Here is a 23520-nt window from a genome sequence, read left to right as displayed (position 1 = left end):
CTTTGATGGTGTACATGTTGAGCACTCTATAGTCAGTGCACATGAGCCATATGTCATCCTTCTTAAGCACCATTACAACTGTTGAGGAGTAAGCACTTTGGCAGTTGCTTTCTCCTTGGCTAATGAATCAAAGAACTCCTTTGCAATCTAGTGTCTCTTAGCCTCCGGTTCTAAGGGTAGCTTTAGAAGCCCTTATGCATAGGATTCAACTTCAGCATCTGAAACTTCACATGGCAGTAGAGGTATCCATGAGGTCTAGGGCTGCAAGGCATCCATTGTGATGAAGTCTTTATCCACTTGGAAGACTATAGTGTCAATATAATTATGCACAATGCAATTGGAAATCCGTTACCAATCTTGCATCTTCTTTTGAAAGCTCTTAAAATAACCGCCAAAAACTTGAATGTAGGCATGAGGGTCCAAAAAATTTCTAGCATATTTCAATTTTTGTGCTGCTACCAATCTATCTATTGCCCATGTTCTTCTGGCATATTGTGGTAATTCCCCCACTAAATAAAATGCTAAGCAAAATAGCAATGTCATATACCGGAATTGGTAGCCCATTTGTTTTGTCCAAGATGCATTCTACAAAAGCTCCATGCGCATGACCTCTCATAGGTCAAAACCTTTTCCCTCTATTACCATCTAATGCACCATATGAGTGGCTACAGCCATGGCAAATCCCTCCTGGTTCATGGAATAGATTTCGTATGCAATTACCTTTGTAGTTGACAATGTTTGCCACATATGGGTAAACAATTAAATGCAGAAAGTAAATGCACAGAACATAATGGAAATATTTTAAAGAGCTAGTTTTTGTATTAATTCAACAATCCATGTACATCAAGTGCTTATAACGTTACACCCAAATACGACTATCATGTTCCTATGAAGAAGGAAAGGTATGCAATATATAATACCCGAAAGGGTGCGACCAGTCGTCGCGTCCAATTGCCCTTCGGGACGACTAATTGGCTGTTGTAACTCATAAGTACTAACGACAACATAACATAATATGACAACATGACATAATGATTATTCCCGGCAACATCATCCCCCCCAAGAAAAGAACTCGTCTCCGAACGACTTAATACAAAATAGAGATGACAGTAAACATAACCAAGGTTGAGAACTGCAGGAACTGCTGACGTCAGTCGAGCCTGAAATTCATACACTTGCTGCGTCCTCGCCTGAAAAACCCTTTCCTGCTACCACCCGATGCTCAAGTGCGGATGTCACCATTATTGCTTCCGGAAGGAGTTTTTTTTTTCCTTGACATCACAGTCCTCCTATGCCTAAATCAAACTTGTCTGCAAAACATGCTTTTTAGTCTCAACCTCCACCAACTGCTACTCAAATGATACTGTCTCCCTAGCCAATTTGTCCTCGATAGCCACCCGCGTTGCCCTCTCGACATCCAACTCCTGGGTACGCTGAGCTAAGTCTCACGCTACTATTGCCTCCAACCTAGTGGTCAGCTCCTCCCGAGCCCTTGTGCATCCACCAAGGCAACCTCACGTCCAGCCAAGACATACTCCGAGTTCCTCAAAGCCTACCATTCATGCTTGGAAGTGGCCACAACCTTCTGGCACAAAGGCTAGGAGACGCCTCAAATCCTCCATCACACTCCCCAAAGGCTGATAACTGAACTAAATAACTCTCTGGTGCTGTACGACTTCGCGTTCTTGCAATGCCTTCCCTCAAACTTTGTTTGTTCGCAACCTCCAAATCCATCTCCCTCTACGGCTTATGGCTTCCCCGCCAATGCTTAGCTTTAGGCTTCTTTCTCATAGTACGGAACAACCCCAACACTTACTGTGACTTCTCTGATGCCTTCGCCCAACTCAAAAGTGTATTGTAGCTCAAAAATAAACTGGGGGTCTGGGGGCAGTGCCCCCAACGGGGTCTTCAATGTTCTAGCTCCAGACTCCATCGAATGATTTTAAATCTGGTCGTCATTTTTTTTTTTCACGTGCCATCACCACCTTTATCCCTGTCGTGCCGTGGTATTTTTCCTTTCACCCTCTTTTAAACTGCCGCCGCTGTCGCCGTGCTCCTTCAGGCCTACGGACTGTAATGCCTCGCGCCCGTACAGAGGTTATCTGTCATACAATGGAGTGGTATGTTGTACGGTGGCTGAGCCGTATGGCGACTGGGGTCACCCGAAGCTTGGTGTCGTATGGTGTCTGGGAAGGTCGTACAGTGGATGTTGTTTCGCCATACAAGTGTACAGTAGATGAACACCCTCTGAGGCCGGTGACCTCCGTCGATGGTGGTCCACCGTACGGTGTCCCACCGCACGACGGTGCTCCGCACGGTGGTCTACCGTATGGTGTCTCACTGCACAGTGTCCACCGTGAGGTGGTATGGTGGTTCCACTGCACGGTGGTCCCACCAACACTTTTTTTTTTTTTCAATTTTTTTTTTCCTAATCTAATTGTCGAGAGTCTTTGGCTCGGGCCCCATGCCTCTGGGATCGCCCTTCATCCTTCTCGGTTTGCCTCGCCCGAGAGTCTCCCACTTTGGTCCCGTACCTCTTGAGTCGCCTGCTCGGCCTCTCGAGTGCCCTTCCATCCTCTCGGGTCCCCCTTCGGACTCTCGGGTGTCCTTCCGGCCGCTCGGGTCCCCTGCGCGCTTCTCGTGGTAGGGTTTCCATTTGGACCCGTTGATGGCAAGTCTATTTTCAATGGCCATCCGAAGACCTGGAACCATAAATTCTACAGGAACCACAGTCTCCTTCCCATACATAAGGAGAAGAAGAATAATAAAGATTTTGAAGGTTGTCGCCTTCCACACAGGGTTCCAATCGTTGCCAACATGAATGATCTTGGGATTATCTATGTCACCAAGGTTTGGGGCGTCTCCCTTCCAATATTCTCTGTATTCCGACAGGTACACCTCCTCTGTTACTTGCTCTGGTTCCTCTACTTCGAGCTCGTAGCTCTGGAACATTTCGTAATCCTCCATCTGCCAGTGGAAGAGCCCATTCAATGACCCTGTCTCATCCTCAGAGCACTCTCCTAGTTTGAGAATCCCTTCGTCGTTGGGCTCCCTGTAGCCTCGTCCTTAGTTCCTCAGGTCGCCTTCTCCTTCACCCTCCGATTCCAAAGATGATGCCAATTCCTCACTAACCAACTGCATCCCAAGGTCTATGATAAACTTCCTTCCTCCATTCTCCATAGGCAGAGTGTTCTTCCAGTTGTGGGTGGCCTTGGCTGCCACCAGCCACCCTCTCCCTAAGATCACATCATACCCTTTTTTCTTTAGTGGGATTACCACAAAGTCTAGTATAAAGGGTTGCGTCTCGATGGGTTTGATTCCATGTTGATCTGCTCCCAGCAGATTGAATGTAGATGGCCACAGCATCGGCTTCCCCAGTTTCCGCCAGGTTTCTTCTGGAAGAACATTCACTCCTGATCCACCATCGACGATGGTATTGGTGCCAAGGATACCCATCTCCACAATGGTCGGGTTCCTTCCAATGTTAACTGCCCGCAGCATGGGGTCTATTGCAGACCCCCAAGAACATCTATGCGGTGGTTGGTATTGGTGCGTGGGTGGGAGAAATTATTCAGCAACGCCGTTCGTAATTGAGGCATCGTCTAGAGGAGGTCGTGTACCTTCACAGGCACCTCCAGTTTTAAAATTTGATTTAGTAGAGCCTCCTCCGCCTCCGATCGGCTGGAAGTACCCACTGTACCCTTCACCTTCGCCCTTTCTCGTATCTCTTTCTCAATTTCTTCCCGTGCTTCCCGTACCCTTCGCTTCTCCGTCTCCGGATCCAGGCACGTTGCTTGTCTGACTTGGGCGCGGGTTATGGCCAGCACTTCCTCTTCTTTGGTTTCCTCGATATTGAGCAAGTTGACGCTAGACTTCGGGCAGGTGGCGTCTTCGTGATCTCCCGGTCCGCACCATTTGCACAAATATTGTGTGGCCTCTCCCTTCGAGTAGTCTCGGGCAAAGTGCCCCCACTGGCTGCACACTCTGCATTGTATCATCGGTCGGCCTTTGGAGTCGTATTGGATCCGGCTCCTTGTGTTGTTATTGTTGTTTCATCCTCCCCACCGATTATCTCGGTAGCCTCTCGATGTTGCATTTTCGTTTGCCTGGGAGCTGCCGGTACCGCCCAATGTAGTTGGTTGTTCCTGCGTAAGCAATACTTGTTGGTTTCGTGTTTTCATGTTATAGGGGTATTCCTTGGTGGGATGCCCCATCAACTGGCATATATCACAATAGGCCTTCTTTGGGCAGGAGCCTTTCGTGTGGCCGTCCGTCTTACATTCCGTGCACCAAAGCTCCCCTTCGTCGATCTTGCTCGAACTTCCCTTCATAACCTTCAGCTCTTTCATCATCCTCAGCATGTCCTTCTACAGAGCTTGCACCTTTTTGCCGGACTTGCCATCGCTGCTACTTCCCTCAGAAGAGTCATCATCCTCGCACGAGCTATCCTTCTTCTTTTTCTTCTTGGATGTCTTGGTCTCGCTCTTGAGATCCATCGTCGTACGAGGTTGGTGGAACAATTTTCATCTTCTTCCGAAGGGAGCGTTTCAGTCCCTTCACGAACCATCTCTTTTTTAAACCATCCGGTGGTTGACTCTCCATTTTCCCCAGCAGTTCCTTGAGCCGCCGACTATAGGCTCGGACTGTCTCGTTCTTGTTCTTCTTTGTGCCATAGATTTCGGCTATTATTTCATTGTCATCTCAAAGTAGGCGGAACTCCTTCTCAAAGGCTTTCCGCAACGTGTCCCATGTGGCCACTGCAGTTTTATCAATATCCAAGTACGAGTCGATGGCAACTCCCCGTAATGTCACTAGGAATTGCGTCATCCATTCGTCCTAGTTCCTGACACCATTGGCCACCCATATGGTTTCGCAGGTTCTGCAGTGCCTGACGGGATCCTCCTTCCCGTCGCCGGTGAATTTCGGTAGCTTCTACCTATTGGCCATTGATGGGGGTTGTGTCCCCAGAGGTGGCTATCTGTGGGGGTCGTGTCCCCGGAGGTGGTTGTGTCCGTCGTGCACCCGCGCCACTCCCTCCGGCGCCGGTGGTGTTTCCTGCTTGAGTGACTGAGGGTACGATGTTTTGTACCCGCGTGCTTGGTGTGATGGGTCCCAAGAGGGGGTCCTGTCTGTCGTGTGTCTGTGCCTCCTCCGCACCTACGGTCATACGGTTGCCCTCCCCTCCGTGCTCACCCTCGTCCTCTACTCGCTCCCTTCGGTGGTCCTCCATGCGCGGCGTAAGGGATAAGTTCCTGAACTAATCCCAAATCTCTTCGACCAGATTCCTTCGTAGCTTTTTTTCCTCCAAAAACTCTTCGTGGCTTCTCGCCCTACGGTGTTCTGGCGACGCGTAGAAATTTTCTTCGGCTTCTGCACCCTCCGTGACACCTCCTTGGTTCCCTTTGGCCAACCCTTTGACAGGTCGTCCTTCGCAAGTTGCCTCAGCCTTCGTCTACGTTCTACTTGTTGTTCCAGAATCAAGGCCCTCTGCGCGGCCTCCCACTCCTCACTTTTTGCCTTCTTATTTCTATCTTTGTTTAATAGGTTGGGCATTAATTCTTGTACATCTCCATAAATGGCAACACATAAAAATAGAACACTTCTTTATTAATTCATCCCATCGTTTACAATTTGAGTCAATAGTACGACACCATTATTATAGTATAGAATGTTCTTTATTCCTCCTAGAGGTTCAGTGTTCAATTTACCCTTGGCCTCGTGCCATCACGCTCCGCTTCCCAGCAATGGCTGTTTTCTTCGTACTGTTGGAGGACTTGTTGGCATCGCTCCTCACGGGCAATCTCCTCCAGTTGAGTTCGTTGTGCCAGTGATGCCTGTGCAAGCAACCGAGGGAGGCGGTTCATCAACCGATTCACTGTGGGGCTAACTTCCAGTGCGATCCACACTGCACTTGTTGGGACGTCAGCCTCCGTGGCCTCCCTTCGGACGTAGGTCTCGATGGCCGCCTGAAGCAGGATTGAGAATTCCCTCGTTGCAATGTCTTTTCTGTCGTAGAGCTCTGTTTGCGCGTCATTGGCCTCTGGGTTAATCTCACCAACGGGCAGGCCCATCGTGTCCGTGCGCCATCCGCTCTGTCCTTTCCCGAGTATGTCTAGGAAACGGCGCCAAATGCTTGCCACATACGGGTAAACGATTAAATGCAGAAAGTAAATGCACAGAACATAATGGAAATATTTTAAAGAGCCAGTTTTTGTATTAATTCAACAGTCCATGTACATCAAGTGCTTATAACATTACACCCAAATACGACTATCATGATCCTACGATGAAGGAAAGGTATGCAATATATAATACCCGAAGGGGTGCGACCAACCGTCGCGTCCAACTGCCCTTTGGGACGACTAACTGACTGTCATAACTCATAATTACCGACGACAACATAACATAATACGACAACATGACATAATGATTATTCCCAACAACAGACAACACTCCTTTGTTTGTGATGTTGCTTATAGTTAGACTTCGATCGTCGAATGTGGCTTCGGATAGCTTCTCTACCTCTGTATTCTTTATCCCTTTCTTCGATGAGATGGCCCTTTCTGCTAGCAACTCGGTAACCGCTTGGATGGCCTCCTTAGTGTTCTGGTAGGGTTTGTCCAAGTAGAAGTATTCATCGTGCAACTTGTTGAGTTCAAGGCAAACCCATTCTTTCTCCTTAATGAAATCTGGGAAGTCCTTCCACACTTCTAGCTTTTCCTCTCCAATGCGGGTGTACCCTGGTTTCTAAGATTGGTGCCCTTCTGCAATAGTGATTGTCTTATCTCCTCAAAGGCAGTGTGACCAATTTCGTCCAAGGGTGAGTGGATGAACTTCCAAACGTCCTCAATGTAAATTACTTCAATTGGAACTAGTGAGAAGGTGCCCTCCAGGTCTATTTCCATCACTTTGTAGGAGAATTTTTTTACTCAAGTGTCCTTTAGTTGTGGCAAGGATTCAGTTTTGGAAATGAAAGCACTGTTAAGCTACATTCGTGAGAGTGTGATTTGTGTTAGGGCACAATGAGGGGTAAGATAGATAAGTGATTGAACTAATGGACTACGGGTCTTTTATAGATTTTTCCTATTGACCACATTTATTATTGTGGCCATTGTCTCCTACCCTTTTTCAGCCATTATTTGCTACAACTAGCGTTTCCCAGCCTTTGTTATCTACTTTTCCTACTCATTTATGATATACTATGTTACACTATAGTACAAATGGGTATGTACTAGGTCCACTCATATTTCACATTGTTTTCCCCAATATCATGTTGGAATCTTCTATGGTTTTGTTCTAATGTTAGGGTTTCCAAGCCTAGGCTACTAATTTGTATCCAAGGTATTGTCCTTTTAGGCATATGAAAGGGTTGAATGGTCATTCTTGACAATGACCCTTGAAGCATTTGGCCTCATTGCTTCCAACTGCAATATGGTTAACACTTTGTTAAGAGATGTTGTAACTCAAATAGATGTGAATGGCTCTTTCTCTAAGGTGTTTAAATTGGAAAGAATAATCAGACAAGGTTGCCCCCTTGCCCCTACACTCTTTGTGATTGCCTCAGACGTTGTGCACTACACTCCCTAATAACAGGGATCTTATTAATATACAATTTGTGAACGATACTACAATTTTAGTGAGCTTGAAGAAAGTAATGTGGACAATTGGATTAAGAAACTATATCTATTCTATAAGGCATTAGGTGCAAAGACCTCTAATGCAAAATCCATCATGTTTGGGTGGACTAATACACCTCTTGAGTGGCTTAAAATGTATGACTTTCAGTGGGAGGGGGCACATAAGCAAGTGAGATATATAGGAATACCTTTTGCAATCAGCCCTAACTTGAAGGATATGTAGCTATGGATTAAGACTAAAATTGACAAAAAACTTGATGGATGGAATAGACAATTCAGGTAGAATACAAATTTATCAAAAGATCCTCTCTTCTTATAGCCTGTACTATGGTTTTGTATGGCTTTTCAGCAGTTACCAAGTTGCCTTTGGTCAGATGGAAAGGAAAGAGGAAAAAGCACTCTATCACATGGGTTGGTGTTGTATGGATAAAAGCCAAGGGGGCCTAGGCCTTAAGGACCTAAGGAAACATGGCATTGCACTTGCTGTTAAATGGATCATCAGTTCTCCTGATGGTGATGAACCATGGAAAGTTCTAATGAGAAATAACATTCATCTTGTTGTACCCAAGCATGCTAAAACCTGGAAACTTCTGCCTTTTTGTGATCTCCTCATTAGCAAATACTCTATAACCCCTGTGGGATTTGATTGTTTAGAAGTTTGTGGAAAGCTCCGGATCTTATTAAGAACAAAGTATGCAATTATCAATACATTAATGATAGCAATAGTCAAATTTTTCCTCATAGATCCATTTGGTGGAACTTAGAGCATAGAAGTAAACCACTGGCATTATTGCAGAGATGCGCAGCAAAGAGTTGGTCTCTAAAAGGTATTAAATGTTTCAACAACATTATTTGCAATGGACAATTTAAAGATTGGGCTTCCTTAAGTTGTGAATTTGCATTACCTCCATCAAATTGGAGAACTTATACTATTATGAGATAAGCCTGTTAAGGGGTATCAATGTCCTAGATTTTAAACAGTAAGATGGTTCTCTTCTACTTGACGTTAAAACCGGGATAATATATAAATCTCTATCTAATCCTAATTCCATTTCTGATTATCTTAACAATTGCTGGAATGTTAAGTGACAAACAATGGCAAAAAATATTTAGTCTATTATGGTCAAGCATTCTTAAGCCCATAAAGGCTTGTTTCAGGTGGTTGTTTATTTTGCAAAGGTTACCTTATAAATTGAAATCTTCTGCAATTGAACTTTGTACCATATGTAGAAGCCTGAATCAATCAGGCACATCTTTTTTGATTGCTTTTATGCTAAGGAAATTTCGAATATGTTTTGCAATGGCTTATTGAATTGGGGGGATTATAGGGAGTTTAATTGGAAGGAAAGAAATGAGGCCAAATTTATAGGGTTTACAAGGGCACAAGTACTGAGTCTTCAAAAAGACTCGTATTTTTCAATGTTGCCTTGCAAGTTACAGTGACGATGGAAATTTCCTGATTCAAGTTTATGAAATTGCTAAGTGACAGCATGGTAACAATCAATAAGGAAGAAGTGAGATATGGCCATACATGGCCTTATAACCAGTTTGACAACACACTCTTCTTGGAGGCACTTGCAGATTTCTAGAAGAACTACAATGACAGTGCATCGCTAAACCAAAGGAGAACCACTGAAACACACGATGCAAAGTATCATGTCAATGCTGGACTTGAGTCTGCCCTTGAGGTTGTTAAATCTAACAAGGAGGTATCAGCTATTAATCTTCGAATTGGTTGGAGGGGCTTGGACATTTAAAGTGAGAGCAGGAACAGAAGGCAGTATTATATTGCAGTCAATATGATTATGTTTTGTATATCAAGCAATGAGTGGTTCCATATTTTGTTTATCATGCTGTACAAGGTTGTATAGTGTACAGCAGCAATGTAGATACTGTATAACAGCAATATAGGTACTGTATAGTTGTCACTGTATTGCAGCAATATGGGTATAAGGAAGATACAATCTTCATGTTTTACTTGATCTATGTTGATCTGATCCAGTCATATGGACTAATCCCATCTTTTGATTATGTACTACAGTTTTCAAACTATATTTACTACAGAAAGAATGGAAGGTAAAATGTTGCAATTTAAAAATTTGTAATGATAATAATTAATTTACATGCAAGACTTCTAGAAGCTCCCATATATTGCAAGTTGAGAGAACTCAAGATGTTGAAAAAGATATGCCACTAAGTAAAGTTACCAGAAAGCATTTGTTGTATTCAAGAGAGGGATGTCTAGTTTCCAGATTTCCCTGTTTTGTCGGTCCTTTACTCTTTTCATGTTTATTTCAAATCTGATGTTAAATGATGAGGTGGATCTCCATTGGTCCTCTCAGCAAAGCAGTTAATCCAGTACTAGGTTTAGGTGGCTTTGTATTCTTTCCTCTTGCTTGTGGTATTGACAGTCTCTGGTTTAATTGCTAGGTTTATCATCTCGACTCTAGGGATGAATATATGTTAATGTAGGATTTTGACCTACTAGAGTGTTCTTGATAAAATTGATGCCTTCTGCCAACCACACATTGCTACAAGCTAACTTCATGAGATTCATCAATTCCCTCATAAATATTAAATATAATATAACTTTAAGTGTTGAATTGAATAGATGAAAAATATTAACAGATATAATAATAAGAATATACCAGTTCAATAAGCTTTGGTTCCAAAACATTTCTCCATTTTTCTTCAAACTTCTCCAATAGAGCTTTTGCATACTTATATATATCTGTCCCTGGGAGATTGCATGCCATTGCATTCCTAAAAACAAGTCTCACATCTTCACATATTTCATGAGCACTATTGTAACCCAAACCATCTTCTGCCTCCAGCCGATCTTGCACATTTCTCAAGTCCATGGGCCTTTCATTAATCTGTCATACCAAAGCATAGAAACAAGCAAACAGATTACCATTCAACAACATAAATCATCAATACCATACTTTGACAGAATCATCCAAGGGTTTGCCTTTTGTTCTATACAAACCAAGGGTATAAATACAAAATAGATTTTAAGCATGCGATGAAGAATTTATTTTAAAATCCATTCCAGATAATGATACCCCAGATTATGTTGATGATGATTAAATGTAGTTGTATTGGCATTACAAAATAAATAAATAAAATCACATCTTATAGACCAAAATGGACACCAACATATGTTTTCATCTTAATACAGAGACTTGAGACTTCAGAGTGTGAATCATGCACATTGCAAGTTGATAAAGTTTTACAGATTTCATGCAAAAAGAAATGACCTTTTCCTCTGGGCCTTTAAAAGTAGTATTGATGGTATATTTTCATGATTTGATGAAGATTTATATGCATTGTGAAGTTAAGTCCTTGTTTCAGGCATAAATGATTCCAAAAACTTTTAAGATGCTATAAGTAAAATCTCCTATTTTACTAAGCATCTTGTGGAAATTTTTTCCATCACTCATCATAAAGCCGGAGAACAAGAAAAAATTAGTCCAGTGGCAGTAAGAGCACAACCAACCTGATTATAAGAATAATTGCATCACAATGAAGACACTTCTGAGTGTTACTGTTAAAAATCATTTCCCTGGAGTAAATGGAACACATAAAGACATACTTTTATGTTAATTTTCATGCATAATCAAACTGATATCTAAGGGAGTAGTAGTTGAGCTTTTCAATGTGCATATTCTGAACCTGCAGTGCTAGGGTGGAGCTTATGATCAATTAGGAAAGCCTCCCACAGAAGTCACTTCTTCTATGATCATCTCCATCTAACAATCATAACCACTCCAAAATCCAAGTGCAGCTTGCTCGACTTAATGTACCATGCGTCCAGAAGCCCAATGAATGTTCCTTATTTCTTAGAGCGCCCTTTATCACTATGATATTCTATGAATAGCAAGGTAAGTGAAACATCAGACAATATCTGCTTTTCCCATAGCCAGAATCATATCATCGCCCAAGACAACTGAAGGTTACTACAAAAACATCCCTTTCAGGATATAATTGATTCCTATATGCTGCTTCAACTGCACAATCATTTGCATGGCACAAGGTAATCTGTTAACTTTCTTCTGTGGAAAACCCTACAATGTCAATTTAGAGGCGATAAGTGGTCTCCCCAACTACATTCAATGAATTTTACTTTGTTGCAATTTAAAAGATTCTATTCCTTCAAAGAATCCTATCTGAAAGACGAAGGTTTATTTACTTACAATTTAGCAATTTAAGCTAGCAGAACAATCTTAGCAGGTATCTCTCTTTGCCTTTTTATCTGATTTGTACAGTACAACTGTTTGTTCTTGATTTTAGTTCTTATTGTTAACATTGACTATTTATTTAAGCTCTATGTTAGAGGAATACTAGAAGTATTTAAACAGTTGTACATTTAAAGTTTTAAGCTCTTGAAGTGAGTTTTGAACCAAACATATAGTGATTAGTCTTTGTGAGAATAACTAAAATATTCCCAAGCCAAAGCAGCAAGGGCGCATGTATGCATCCATGTTGGTTACGCTGTCATGAGTTTGGGGTATACCTGAAACCATACTAGCCATAGTTGCACATTCCATGAATTAATTTATATATTCACCCTGATTTGGAGATGTTTAAGGCAACATGGCTCATAGAGAAAAACAAGAAAACACATTAATCTTCAAGAAAAGCTAATCTAACTTCAATAAAACACTCTTGGCAATGGAGAGCATTAAATCATTCTTCACATGCCCATCAATAAAGTAATAGCAAAGCCAATTATTAAGTGTCCAGCTGCCTCGTGGAATCTTGAAATTCAATGGAGCAACTAAAGAGAATCCCATTTTGGCTGGCAAAGGGGCTGCGGTGTGCTCCTCAGGGCAGTTTGTCTATGGGGTTTTTTTCTTTTTGGGATCCATACATGTCATACATATTGCAGTCTATATTAATAGTAATTCTGTCACAAGACAGGTAAGTCCCAAGATGGGTAAGGGCATATATTTCTGAAGCCTTGAGGGAGAGTCCCGAGATGGACATGAACAGGTGTTCCTAAAAACTTGAGGGAGCCTACTTGTCCACAGTTTCCATGAGAAGGTTGCTGATGAAAACCTGATGAATAATCATTAGCTTGACTGGTATTTCATTCCAATTCTTTTTGCAACAAACCTTTGACATCAATGACAAAATATTCAACAAACTCCCCCTTTGTCATTGATGGCAACTTCATCTACAACCAAAACTGAAACTGAAACTGTTCTGAAATTAATTCTGCTCCCCCTAACTTACTACTCCCCTTTGACATCAATGACTGATATCAACTTGCATAACTGAAATAGAGCTGATAGAATATGACAATAAAACCTCCCCGAGTCATAACAACAAATCAAAGATGGAGTAAAATCACTCCCAACTTCTCCCTCAAGAATTTAAAAGTTTCCTTTGGTAGAGGCTTAGTGAACAAATATGCAATCTGCTCTTTAGTAGAAACATATTCCAACATATGATTACCTTCTATTTTAACATACAGATTGTTGTCTACTATTCCTCTTTCCAAACCCTACGGTTGCAAATAACTGTCTAGTCTAGCATACCAAGCACGTGAGGCTTGTTTAAGACCATAGAATGCCTTTTTAACTTGCATAGTTCTGATTTTTTGACATAACAAACCCATCTAGCTCCTCTATATAATCCTCCTCATTCAAATTACCATTCAGAAAAGCAAACATCCATTTGAAAAACTTTAAAACCTTTAAAAGAAGCGAAGGCTAAGAACATTGTAATAGCTTCTAAATGTGTAACAAGAGCAAAAGTTTATTCAAAGTCAATACCTTCAACCTATGCTTAACCTTTGTACACAAGTCTTGCCTTGTTCATCACCACTTTAACATCTTCATTTAACTTATTTTTGTACACCCACTTTGTACCAATCACATTCTTGTCTTTGGACCTTGGGACAAGTTCCCAAGTTTCACTCTTTTGAATCTGATCAAGCTCTTCTTCCATGGCTGCCACCCAATGTTTATCTTCAGCTGCCTCCTCAAAACTTTTAGGCTCAATCATGGACAGCAAGGAGATATCTTCCTTTTCAGAATAGTTAACACTTCTTCTTGTGACTCTTGGTCTCTCTTGCAAAATCTGATCAATAGGATGATTTCTTTGAACAAACTTTGATGAAGTCTTCAAAAAGGTCCTAAATGTGTTCTTACCTTGGTCATTTGTAGGTGCATCTTTTGTAGTTACATCTTTGTCCCATGTTGAACACTTGAAGATGCATTTTCACAATTAACATCTTCTGTCCCTTGTTGAACATTTGAAGGTGTATTTCCAGAATTTGCACCTATTGTCCCATATTGTACATTTGAAGGTGTTTGTTGAATAGCACTTTCTTCTTCATCTACTTGACAACTACCTCATCATCTTGCACCTGGTCATAAATGTTAGCATCTCCATGAACCATCACAATAGCAATTTCAACAATCTTGTGTATGTTAGAATTTGAGAAACAAATTACAACCCAAAATCAAGTTGAAAGAGTTAGAACCAAACTGTAAATGCAAAAGAAATGAAACAGCATAACAGTGATACCAAGAGATTTGATGTAAATGCTCGAATGGCACAATAGCATCAAGAGAGAGATCTATAGCTCCAACATATGAATATACAAGCTAGCTAGCATGTTTATATAGACTCAAGCGAGGGGTGGAGGTGGCAATACCGGTCAATGAGGAGAGACCACCATAATGGTCTAAACTCTAAACATAGTAAATGCACCTCCTCATAGCATGTCAACACCTCAACACCCACTTGACTTAAGTAAACATGATTTATTAACCTAAGCAAGCTTAATAAAAAGTGTAAGAAAAACCTAGGGCAAAAGGGAAAATAAAACCCAACTAAGAAATAAAAAACCTACACTAACACCCCACCTTAAGTGTAGCTTAGGTGGGTGAAAAAAATGGGTCCCGACAAATCAAGCTTGATGAGATATCCATGTACAAGAGTCCCCCCCCCCCCATAGAGAAGAAGCCCCCCCCCAAAAAAAAACAAGAGAACACCCCCCATAATAGATAGATAAAGAAAAGAGAGATTATGAAGCCCCCCCAAAAGTGGACACCGACTGTACCCCAAGCAAAGCTTGCAAGTGAAGTTGCTCTCAATGAAGGGTTTGGTAAAGATGTTTGTGATTTGCACTGATGTCGAACAGTATCGGAGATCGATGACCTGCTCTTGAACCAACTCCTAAACGTAGTGCATGTGGATCTCAATGTGTTTGCTCCACTGATGATGGACCGGATTGCGATAGATCTGAATCGCACTCTAGTTGTCACAAAAGATGATTGTTGGCTTCTGAAAGGGAATACCAAACTCAATGAGAATGTTCTGAAGACAAATAGCCTCAGTAGAAGCATTAATTGCTCCTCAATACTCAGCCTCAATAGATGAAAGAGCAATAGCAAGTTGCTTCTTGCTCAACCAAGTAATAGGACTGGAACCAAGTGAGAAGCAATACCCTGAAGTGGACTTGCGATCCTGAGAATCGCCTGCCCAATCTAAATTTGTGTGTCCCACCAAGTTGATATCCACAGCTACAGCATATTGAATCCCATAGTTGTGAGTGCCCCGTACATAGTGAAGAAACCGCTTGGTTGTCTTCCAATGCAGCTCATGTGGCTCTTGCATAAACCTGGAGACCAGGCCCATAGCATTTGATAGATCAAGCCTCGTGTGAGTCAAGTATATGAGACTTCCCACAAGTTGGCGATACAAGGTAGCTGTTGTGCGAATCGCACACCCATCCCTGTCTTGGACAGGGACCCCCCGATTTTGTGCCTTCTGTCTTTGCGGAAGAGGAAGGGGATATGAGGGATCAAGTTGGTGAGTGATGGAGTCTGGAATGTCATCTTGATCTCCAAATGCCCTGAAATTTGGCTAAGTCTGGAATTTCTTGATCCTGAAATTTGGCTAAGTCTGGAATATCCTGATCCTGAAATTTGGCTAACTCTGAAAAACTGAGGAATCCTCCAAAAACTAGAATTTGCAATATAACTCCTGGAGGGCCGAAACCACTCTCAAACATCCTGAAAGTATATATGGAATATAACTCTTATACTTAAATGTTATATTCCATGAAATGATCCTCCGGGGAGATCTTGACAAACTTGCCCAAGTGCCCAAGCTCGCGCTTCTTGAAGAAAACGTTTAAAAACGCTTGAAATGCCCAATTTCGGACCCTGGGGCTAAAATGTGAAAAAGTTCAAAAGTTGCGAAAATGCCCCAGAGGTCCGAATTTCACTTAAAACACCAATTTCGGACCCTTGGGCCAAAAAGTGAAAAGGTTGACAAAACTAGCTGGAGGTCCGAAAAAGTGAAATGTTGCAAAAGTGCCTTCAGGTCCGAATTTCACTTAAAACACCAATTTCGGACCCTAGGGCCGAAATTCGAAGTTTCTTCTAAATTTGTAAAACGCGTTTATAGGTCCGAAATTCTTCTAAAAATTGCGAAATATGCCTTATGGTCCGAAATCTGGGTAAATTCGCCAAAAGGCGTTTAACGTCCGAAAATTCCAAAGTTGGCAAAAATCGTGAAAGCCCCGAAAATCGCTTAAGGTTCTTATTTTCGGACCATGGGGCGAAATCAAAAAAAAGGTATAAAGGTGCGAAATCTTGCAAAGCTCCTCCAGGTCCGAAGTTTGCCTTAGACACCCATTTTCGGACCCTAGCCCCGAAATTTTAAAACCCATCAAACTTGCCAAAAGGTGGTTTAGGTCCGAAAATATTCCCAGATCGCCCAAAACATGAAAACCTCCGAATTTTCAAAAACGCCTTCAAACCTCTGAAATTTGCAAACACGTTTATAGATCCGAAGTTTTACAAAGGGCATTTAGGTCCGAAATTTCTACAGGTTATTAAAAAACGTTGGGAGCTCCGAAGTTTGTTTAAGTTCGCAAAATATGCTAAAAAACGTTGAAAGCTCCAGAAGGTTAAAATCGCGAAAAATACCTTTGGGCACCAAAACGTTAAAACCTCCAAAAAATCTGAACTTCACTTTAAGATTCGCAAAAACATTGAATGGTCCGAAATTCTGGGCAAGTTGTAAAGCGCCTTATGGCCCGAAGTTTTCTTTTAAATTCCAAAAAACGCCAAAAGGTCCGAAAATGCTTAAAAGGTTTGTAAGAAACCCCAAGAGCTCCGAATTTTGCCCAAAACATCAATTTCGGACCATGGGGCCGAAATTTAATATTTGGAAGAGTTGCAAAAATCCCCAAATGGTCCGAAATTTCACTTAAAATGCCAATTTCGGACCCTGGGGGGCTAAATTGGAGGATATGATGAAATTACAAAAACGTCTAAGTTCTCCGAAATTTACCAGAAAAGGCATGAGAGTTAGAGTTTTAAAATTTGCAGAAGCTCTTCAAACCTCCAGAGTCGCGCTGTAAGAAGATTTCAAAACGCCCAAGACTCCAAAGGTAAAATCACGCAGAAGTAAATCGACCAAGGATCAGATTTCACATTCGAACAGAAAGGAGAAGCATTTTCAAGATACATCTCACAAAAAGCTTCTCAAGCCAGACGTCGTAATTAAATTTAATGTTTGTTAAATTAAATTATTTAATTTTTCAAATTGATTTAATGAAGTGAAATTGGTTGATTGATTGTAGGACGTCATCAAAGAACAAGGAAAAAAAACTCAAACTCAAATCAAGGAAGGATCGCAATCCAAAGCCAGGCGCTGAAGATTGGAAAAGAAAAGATGCAGGAGCGCAAGAGCAACCAAACATTGGGAACCGAACAAAGATGAAGTCCACCATCGGGACCAAAGACCAAAGAACACTCTGAATGCTGCAAGTTTATGCATTATCAAGAAAGTGCACAGATGGATTTAATTCAAGGAATTCAATTCCTAAAAAGATGAAATTGCTTTATTGTAAACTGCCTATGCGTCCCGTGCAAGATATTTTTGTGGATAACTATTCCCAACCACCAAGAAGATTGGATAGACTCAAATTAATGCCAAAACAGTTGTAGGTGGTTGAAATTGTGGTTGGTTGGATAACTGAGAATTGATTAGGCATGGGTTAAAGCTGCCAGCTTCTGGAAGACAGATCAAGACCCTTGGATGCAGTCCATCCTGGCCTCTGATTCAAAATTGTAATATCTATAAAAGGCAGAGGCCTTTCTTTTGTAAAGGGTTAGATGGTTAGATAGTTAGATTTTAGAGTTAGAATAGGTTAGATCTTAGCAATAGCATAGAGATGCTGCAGAAATTGTTGTAATAGGCAGTTGAGATCAATATATAAACATTGATTTGGTGTTTATTGTCTTGTATTCATCCTGTTTGCATGGTTTCTTTCAGTATTTTAGATAGATCTTTCTACTTTGGGTGTGCAGATATTTGATAGATTCGGGCTCATACCACTGAGGATATACTAATTGTGTATCCTTTTGTGTGGTTAACTTGAGCCTTCGATTGTGCTTAGTTCAATTGCAGGTGTCCGTCTAAGCTGCGCCAGAATTGGGTGCTTAGCCGTGCGTCTCCAGTCTGAAAATCTTCCAAGTCCCTTTGAAGATTGCACCATTCCTGCAAGATTGTGAGCTATTCTGGCCAAGCAGGAATTGGTTATGTGGAATCCGTCTACCTGCATACCCGTGTTGTTAGTTTTAGATCTCCTAAACCTTTCCTTTTGCTCTTTATTGCGTAATTCGAGAATCACAGCAGACTAGCTTGTTGCAAATCGTAAGTCCCCTTGTGTTTCCAGCAAAAACACATCAAGCCACTGAGAGGTCCCGCAGTCAAGACCTGACAAAAGAAACCTTGAGGTAGTCTCCTTTGATCAAACTTAGAAAACAACATTAGAGACTTCCTTATCTCAAGAGAGAGTAGGATAATCAGTCGGCTATTCTATTCTGCATTGGCCGTATGGAGTTTGCAGCAATGCGATTTCAGACACGTCAACAGTAGCATCCACCAATAGTGAAGTACAATGAGCCTCAAGTTTGACCGCAAACAAAAATGGAGTTGATGCAGGCTTGCAGTTAGCCATGCGAAACCTGGAGAGCATGTCAAGTGCATACTTGGGTTGTGTCAGAAAGATACCAGATGAAGACCGAGTTATCTCAAGCCCCAAAAAGTAGTGTAGAAGCTCCAAGTCAAAAATCGAAAACTTGTCGTGAAGAGTAGCTTTGACTGCTCCAATGGCAGATGAGGAACTCCCTACGATTAACAAGTCATCAACATACAAAACAAGTAATGTGAGAGTATCATCCTACTATAGAATATACACATTTGGATCAGAATAGCATTGAGAGAACCCAACTGTCAGAAGGAAGGAGTACACCTTGGCATACCAAGCTCGAGGGGCCCGTTTGAGGCCATAGAGAGACTTTCGAAGACGACAAACAAGTGAAGGATTCTGTACAAACCCTTGTGGTTGCTTCGTGTATATCTCCTGAAGGTCACCATGAAGAAAGGCATTCTTCACATCCATCTGTTGATCTTTCCAACGATAGGCTGCAGCAATAGCAAGAACAAGTCGGATGGAAGTCATTTTGGCAACTGGCGCAAAAGTCTCAGAGCAGTCAATCCCAAGTACTTGGGAGAATCCTTTGGCGACCAAGCGAGACTTATACTTATCAACCGGCCCATCTGCGGCAAATTTTGTCCGATAGATCCACTTGCATCGAACAAGTTTCCTTCCTTTAGAAAGAGGGACTAGATCCCAAGTGTTGTTCCTCTCTAAGGAACTAAACTCTTCTTGCATAGAAACATCCCACTTGGGGACACCAGAAGCTTCCCGAAAGGACTGTGGATTGAAAGTTGAGGCAATGAAGAGATGTGGAGCCTGCTCAAACTGTGATCTTGTTTTGCGAGTTTTTGAAGGATCACCAACGCAATCACCTGCTGATTCCAATGTTTGACAAGCCCAAAGAGGTCCTCAAGGGCAGTTCGGAGGAGAATCATCACCCTCTGAATGATGACTAGGAGGGGAGGAAGTTGAATCCTCATTATCATCGTTGCCATCTGAAGTGGAGGAAGACTTCTCATCAAGAGCGGGAAGATTAAGATCCTCAGAAGAACTATCATCATGTCGCACAGACTTAGAGGTGATAGTGGTGGGAGAAGTGGTGGAGGAAGAAGTGGAAGCATCCTCATTAAATGAACACTCCTCTCGATGAATAGCTCATGAGTGGTAGGGTGAAGAAGCCTATAGCCTTTGACACCATCTAGCTACCCAACAAATATGCAAGGCTTGCTCTGCAGATTCATAGCCTTACGTTTCTCTGCAAAATGTGAGCCCATGCATGAGATCCAAACACTCAAAAGTGTTTTACTGTGGGTTTTCGACTGGTCCAAGCTTGAAAAGGAGTGATCCCCTTCACAGCTTTGTGAGGAACCCGATTCTGTATGTAACACGCACAGTTGATGGCCTTTGCTCAATACTGAGGTGTCATTGACCTAGAGTGAATCATACAAGTGGCCATCTCTTTTAAGGATCTGTTCTTGCATTTTGCGATGCCAATTTGTTGTGGACAATAGGGAACCATGTGCTGAAGATCAATGCCCTCAAAAAAACAAAACTGCTCAAACCTTTGGTTGACATATTCCTCCCCATTATCTATATGCAGAACTTTGATGGCCTTCTCAGATTGTTTCTCTATAAAAGCTTTTTAAGTTTTGAAAAGACTCAAAGACCTCAGATCTTTTTTTGAGAAAGAAAACCCATGTGTATCTAGATAGATCATCAATGAAAGTTAGAACATATCTAGCTCAACTGAAAGAAGGATGTGGAAATGGTCCTATCACATCACTATGTACCAACTCCAAAGGTCGTGAGGCCCTTCATGCTTTGCCTTTATCAAATTTTTCTTCAAGATGTTTACCAAGAATGCATCCCTGGCATACTCCATTAGAAAATTTGATAGAAGGCAACCCTGAAACAATGTTTTGTTGACTAAGCTGCTAAAAGTAGCAATAGTTCAAGTGGCTAAATCGTTGATGCCACAAATGACTCACTTCATCTGAGTGAGCAAAGCAAGTGAAGGAGAATCAAGAACGAAATGAGAAAAGAGATACAATCTGGACTGATGATCAGCCTTTCCTACAACAACTATAGACCCATTGTGTATCTCACTAATGACCACTATGTCTGGAGTGAACTCAACCCGCTTGCTAGTGCCAATGTGAGTGATCTGATAGACAGTTAGGGGATTAGTCGACAAAGATGGAACACAAAGGACATCATGAAATGTTCATTTGCCCACATCAACAGACCCTCTCCCATGCACTTCAACAGGAGTGTCATCACCCAATAGAATAGATGGCATAGTACATGACTCCAAGGAAGAAAAATTATTTTGTGATGAAGCCATGTAGTGCGAAGCACACGAGTCAATAATCCAAGAATTGGGTTGTGAAGCAACAGCTACTAGGGCCTTGCCCTTTGCTTTCCCCTTTTATCTGTGTCCTTTGAAGATTCCTAAGACGAATTATTCTTAACAGAATCACGTACCTTGATGTTGTTCTTCTCAAGAAGATGAGACAAATGATCAATCTGTTTCTTAAGGCACTTATGTTCATCATGTCCAGGTTTCTTACAATAGGAACACTTCTTTTTTTCCTTCTTAGGCTTTTTGCCTAAAGAAGATGTAACATTAGCTGCTTTTGGAGCAATTTGTTTTTGTTCTTGTTTCTTATCTCCTTGGCTCTGTTGTTTCTTATTTTGTTTTCCATTACCTTTCTGATCTTTAGTGTCTTGACATGCAACCAAAGCATGAGACTTAGAAGTCTTAATTGTACCCATGTGAACCAATTTATCCTACTCCTTACTCAGTTCAACAACAAATTCATCTAAAGAAGGCATTTTGTAGGTAGACCCAAAAGCACATTTTGTGGCATGAAATGTAGAAACAAATACTAATTAGTTAGGACCAAGCTTAGAAAGAATACTTAAGATCAATTGTGTGTCTTTCTTTTCAATCCCACATAGTTTCAATTGCAATCTAATGGCTTTCTTTTAAGTCTTGAATTGTATCAAAATTGAATGGATTTAACCCTATTAGCTCATTCTCCAATTGGTGTCCCCTTAATTCATCTTGTTTACCAAACAATCCTTCTAAAGTAGTCCAAACTTCATTTGGAGTTGTTGCAGACTCAATATGGAAAAGAAGATCAGGAGATACAGACATATATAGAGTACCACAAGCTTCATCACATTTGTTAAACCATTTAGGCTTTTCTACAATTAAATTGGGTTCATTTTCAAGCCCCATTGTTACCCGATGTAGCCCCAATTTCTTAAGTTGGATTGTCATCTTAGACTTCAAATCAAAATAATTGTAGGGTGTGAGTATTGGTACTATTAATTGTTCCGTTTTAATGCAGAAAGTAAGATTGTTGTTTGTTGTTATGTAGAAAAAGAGAAAGCAAAGATCAAAGGAGCACACTAGACATCCCCCCCTTTTCACTCAATCAAATGACCCCCCCTCACTCAAAATTGGCACTTTATATGTTAGTGCATTTACAATTGACAATAAGACCACTAGATAGGAAATGAAAAAATATGCACTTTTGCAAAAAACGACACTCAATTTCGAGCTACCGATCAAAAGTTATAGCATAAACAAATTCCCTTAAAATGGCCAATTTTAATATATCAGCACTCTACACAATAAAAACTGCACTTTTCCGATAACAAAGATGCCCTTCCAACCACTCGTTGCAATTGGGTTGGAATATAGAATCAAATGGTTTTAATTGTGAGGGGAAATTGATCTCCTGCCAACTCGGGCCTCACCCTTTGTCTTCGATAGACAAAAAACAAGGTTTTCAATTACACCATTAACTTTGAAACCAATTTTTTTTAGCAAAATAAATTATTTTCTCTCACACAAATTAGAAAATAATAATGCCTTTATATAAACTAAAGCATTGCATCATATGGGAGAAAATAAAAAATTATTACTGGCCAAAAATTGTAACTGCCATGGCATTGAATAGGGAGGTAAGATGGGCCTGTTTTGGGACTGATTGCAGGCTGTAGAGAGCGATGAGCAGCAAATCCTTCACCAAATTGATTGAATGCTCCTTCAACAAATTGATTTAATGCTCCTTCTGCAAGGTAAATGAAGCCAAATCTCTGAAATGGAAGGAATGAAAGCTTGTTGCAAATGCAATTCACGTTTTGACAAAAACACCAGATTTCAACACCTTATATCAGCCCAAAATAGTCAATATACTTGGTAAAAAGCTTTTGGGGGCATAGTATGTCTATAGGGCAGCTATTTGTGGCTAGGAACAACAAGAATACATCAAAAATGTGATGGAAAATGATGCTTCGAAAGAAAATACGCCACTCCAAAAAAATGGTTTTTGCCAAGACTCTCGTGTCCAAAGGACAATCTTTATATGAAAATGGAGGTTTTTGGGCTTTCCAAACACAACAACAAGGTCTATTTGGCCTCAAAATGCCTCAAATTTGAGCTGTAATTTACAACCACTCTTTAAACCCTCTTTTGCAACTAGAGTTTCTTATCTCTAATTTTGATGAAACAAAAGCCTGATATGACTTTGTTGAGCCTTTTGGTCACTATGAAACCATTGGAAAAGCTCCAGGATTACCAAAAAGTTGCAATCAACCAGATCTCATGCAACAGATACAAAAAAAAGGTTAACAAATCTTTTTAAACCCTTTTTGATTCTCCAAATCGTTGTAAAACGCAAGAGAAGAGCATACGGCATTTTACTAGATCAAACATGCAAAGCTTATTAACCCTCAAAATCTCTCAACCTATGAATCTAATCTTTCAAAACATGGCTCTAATACCATGTTAGAATCTGAGAAACAGATTACAACCCAAAATCAAATTGAAAGAGTTAGAATCACACTGTAAATGCAAAAAAAATGAAACAACATAACAGTGATATCAAGAGATTT

The 23520-nt window shown here is 41.1% G+C and overlaps 1 protein-coding gene across 3 annotated transcripts in view; it reads right to left on the bottom strand.

The window, feature by feature from the left end:
* The window catches only part of LOC131062495 (transcription factor GTE6), a 207017-nt gene that overhangs the window by 46426 nt on the left and 137071 nt on the right, over positions 1-23520 (bottom strand). For all 3 annotated transcript variants that reach the window (XR_009110896.2, XM_057996157.2, XM_057996158.2), the window contains one exon: positions 10286-10513. Coding sequence is in view for 2 of the 3 variants with exons in the window: in XM_057996157.2 (XP_057852140.1) it covers positions 10286-10513 (228 nt within the window). In the remaining variant the exon portion in view is untranslated. The remainder of the gene's footprint in view (positions 1-10285; positions 10514-23520) is intronic.

This window comes from Cryptomeria japonica, chromosome 1 (genome assembly GCF_030272615.1).
Source record: "Cryptomeria japonica chromosome 1, Sugi_1.0, whole genome shotgun sequence".
In the NCBI taxonomy this organism is placed as follows: domain Eukaryota; kingdom Viridiplantae; phylum Streptophyta; class Pinopsida; order Cupressales; family Cupressaceae; genus Cryptomeria; species Cryptomeria japonica.
Note: the sequence above shows the minus strand (reverse complement) of the source record. Positions and strands in the feature narration are given on the sequence as shown.